Source organism: Gavialis gangeticus, unplaced genomic scaffold (assembly GCF_001723915.1).
Source record: "Gavialis gangeticus isolate Ggan-Ray unplaced genomic scaffold, GavGan_comp1, whole genome shotgun sequence".
NCBI lineage: Eukaryota > Metazoa > Chordata > Crocodylia > Gavialidae > Gavialis > Gavialis gangeticus.
Genome location: NW_017729025.1, coordinates 76186511 through 76190395, shown reverse-complemented (window position 1 = coordinate 76190395; position 3885 = coordinate 76186511). Strand labels below are relative to the sequence as shown.

Below are 3885 nucleotides of genomic sequence, written 5' to 3'. Positions count from 1 at the left end.
CGGGAGCCTGGGTGCTGACACAAACTCCCAGCTGTGGGATGACCACCCTGTAGTAGTGTACGTGCAGTACTTTGCACCCCGCCTACAGTTTTACGCTGCTTCAGTAAGCCTTGCTTGTAAAGCACTTTGAATATTAAAAGGGGGTGCTGGCTGGTTGTAGGCATGGTGGTCTAAGGACACAGGCAGACAAGGGTTTTGGAGGAATTTGTGATATCTTTTATTAGATCAACTTAATAGTTGGAAAAATTGTTCTTTGCAAGGTTTTAGGCACAAACGCCCTTCCTCAGGCATAGGGAGAGTTGGGTATTTGTGCCCAAAAGCTTGCAAGGAACAATTTTTCCAACTATTTAGTTGGTCTAATAAAATATCATATCTACCCAAGGGATGTTGTCTGCCTTAATTATTAAAAGGCATTTTGAAAGAGTAAAATTGTTGCACCCTATTCTATGAGTGTAACTACATATATAATTCCCTCAGAGTTTCCACTGGTGCTGACTTCATTCAAGGCTAGAATTGGTTCTAAAAGGACATCTATACTTCACTTTATTTTGCTAAGTTTTGTTCCTTTTCTCTCAAAATTCACTCCACAGAGTGTTCTGTTTCTAAAAGGTTTGCTCCAAGAGAGCTGTATGTCAGCGATTTGTTTAGGAAGATTTTCTTTTTGGTTGCAACTTACTCGCCTCAAAACAGGCCCCAGTTCTGTTGCAAGTTTCAATAATCACTGCCCCTGTGTGAACTATAAAACCATATTTTCAAAGGGCTTCAAAACAGATGCTAGAACAGTGCCTGTTGTTTTACCAATGAACATTTTTCAGCACATTTTTTTTTCATGCCTATGATTTTCTGCCTACTGAATCTTATAATAACATGTCAATTTATAACAATATATGCAAAAAATATAAACAGATTTAAGTACTATTTCTGTAAATGCAGAAGTCTTTTGCATGTACCAAAGTTAGGTGTGAATTTATACGTGTGGAGGGAAACAAAAAGAAAAGTACTTGCATAATGATGTGTGATTATCGGCAGAAAAAGTTCTTTGGGTAAATCCAGTATCTTTTATTAGACCAACTTGAAGAGTTGGAAAAATTCTTCTACAAGCTTTCAGGCACAAACACCCTTGTCAGGCCAGATTGGTTATAAAAATTTAACTAATTAAAGTTATTAATCAACCACTTAAACAGTTATTAACTATTTAGAAGAAACTAGCAGACAATTATGGTAACAGTTATAGAGTAGCAACGAAACATTTCATTAGCTACAAAACATTATAGATACTCTGTATGAGACCCTGATATTTCAGATGTGCATTAGCTCAACTGAAATTAATGTAAAAATCTGTTTTATATAAGATTTAACTATGGATTGAATTCTAATCCTTGCGTTACCGATGTCTGCACATAACTTCATATTAGATAATCAGTACCAGGACACTATCCCAATTTTACATAGCTATATATATTGTTCAATTTGGAGATCTACTGAATTATCTGAATCCTTGTTGCTCTGCTTTGGAGTTGATATGCTTGTATTGAGATTACAGGAGAAAGATTTAAAAAAAAAAAAACCCAGAAAAAACAGCTCTAACCATATACTGTGAAATGCATACTTATATGGGAATATAACTAGGAAGAGAGGTCCCTTTGGTGCATTTGCCAGGTGGGAGGGTTGTCTTTCACCAACTCAACTCCTGGGAGCTGGTTGCCTTTTAAATCTCTCCTCCTTTTTGTAATCTGCAGTGGAGCCGTGTGTGAAATTTGCCACTACCTTGCTTTCCTTGTTCTCACTTGCATATTTCTCTGTCTTTCAGAAAACCTGCACAAGGATGCAGCACTGCCCCTAAATCAGCACTTGAGCTGAAGCGGATCAGTCATTGTGCCAACTATTCAAATCTTACCCAATCCACTGAATTCAAAATAATAATGCCTTTGGGACACTTAGCCAAAGAGGCCAGCCTAGAAGACCTTCTTGAAGCCTGCATTCAGTCTTTTGGTGAGTGCCTTATTTGAAACAATTTTTATGTTGCTACAACAGAAGTTTAGGTAATTTATCATTTGTGGAAGGTTAGGGCTAGGAATTATAAAAATAATAAATGATAATGTGTATTTTATAGCTATGTAGCTGTGTGTTTGTGACACACTCCCTTTCTCATATATGGTGTGAATGATAATTTTGCTATTCTTTCTTGGATGATGACCACTAAGTATTAGTAAAGTTGCCATGCATTTTAAATTATTTTTCTTTTTTTCTTACTCCAAATACTGAACTGAAGTACTTTCCATATGGATGGATTTTTAAAAACTGAAGTATTGCAAAATGGAGAGTACAGTGCGTGTAAATAGTATGTTTATAATATTTGTATTATTACATGCTGGGTTTTTGGCTACAACCGAAAATCTAGCATGTTTATGACATCCCTTTTGGAAATCAGAAGAATTGTTTGGTAGATTATGTGTATTGAAGTAGGAATGCTTTTTATTTTATCAGTAGAGAGATTTAAAATCAGATATGTTGTGAAGGAAAAAAAAGAATCCAGATGAAAAACCCAAATGCGTAACTTCTAGCATATGAATTATTCATCTTTTTACTCTTTCACCAACAGAACTGCTATACTGACAAGCACCATCAGAGATGTATAAAGTAGGCAATGCCACTTTGAAAATAAAGTATTTGCTAATGAAAACAGAAAACAGCTTTGTTATTTTATTAAAACGTATCGTGCCAGGAGGATTTCAAAGCCCTTATGAAGAACAAAGATTGAAATACTTCAAAAGATTTCTGATCATTTATTTTTAAATGCTATAGTTCTTTCTTGTCATTTAAAATAGCATTTTTCTTTATCACTGTTTCACTTTATCCATGTTTTACCTTTCCAAGCCAAAGTCCAGTTATTTCAACTGCAACAGAAGTCTGTGGCATCTAATTTACTTAAAGAGTCCACGTCTTTAAAACTAGATGGAAGTTTTAAAGCCCAACGTTTTAACATAGGGAGTAAATTGAGAGGGACTCTGCTTTTTCCCCCCTAAGCATCTAATGAGCTGCTTTTTATCCATTACTGAACATAGAACAGCTAAAGTTTTTTGTTTATGAACATACATAAGGTAAGTTGCAGTTGGGTTTCTTTCTAGCACAGGATCTATAGGAGTTAAAACAGTCATGCTTCGTGGTGATATGGCTGTTTACCTTCAAAGCGTTAAGCAAACAGCTCCCTGCTTGAGGCGGGAGGGCAGTCCCTACCAGGGTTTTGTCCCCCTGCTCCCTGCCTAGGGCTGGCATGCTGAGGAGGGGGGAGTGGGGTTTAAGCCCCCTTCCTGGCCAGTATAAGACCCCAGCCCAGGTCAGTCTGGGGGGGCTGTCTGCCAAGTTATTGCCTTCTTTGCCCACCGCCCTGCTTTCCGCTCAAGTAGAAGTGTTGCCATGCCCCCTGCTCCCAGCCTGGGATTGCCATGCTGAGATACTTGAGTAAGGCAGGGTTTAAACCTCCCTGGCCTGCATGAGACCCCAGCTGGGGTCTGCCTGGGGGTGGGTGGGGCAGCCCTGCTAGTCTTCTGCCCTCCCCCCTTTTTGAGGGGGAGGGGGCAGCCCCTGCCAGGGTTTTGCCCCCACACCACTCAAGTGGAGAGTAGACTGCGTGGCCAGGCCTTGACCTGGGGCCAGCACCCTGGGACAGAGGGGAAAGGTGTTTAAACTCCCTCCCTGGCCCAAACAGGACCCCAGCTGGGGTCTGCCAGTAGGGGGTACAGCTCCTGTCAGGCTTGCCTCTGTTCCTCACTCCAGTGGTGGACATGACCACGACCTAGCCCAGGGCTGGCACGCTGAGGCCCGAGGGGATGGGGGTTTAAATCCCCTGTATGACCTGCCTGTCCCCTGCTGCTCCTTGCTCAA

The 3885-nt window shown here is 40.2% G+C and overlaps 1 protein-coding gene across 1 annotated transcript in view; it reads left to right on the top strand.

The window, feature by feature from the left end:
* Window positions 1-1816: 1816 nt before the first annotated feature.
* Window positions 1817-3885, top strand: part of RASGRP1 (RAS guanyl releasing protein 1) — a 100965-nt gene continuing 98896 nt past the window's right edge. Inside the window, exon 1 of the mRNA XM_019518959.1 lies at window positions 1817-1992. Within this exon, the coding sequence (XP_019374504.1) occupies window positions 1923-1992 (70 nt within the window). The 5' untranslated portion in view covers window positions 1817-1922. The remainder of the gene's footprint in view (window positions 1993-3885) is intronic.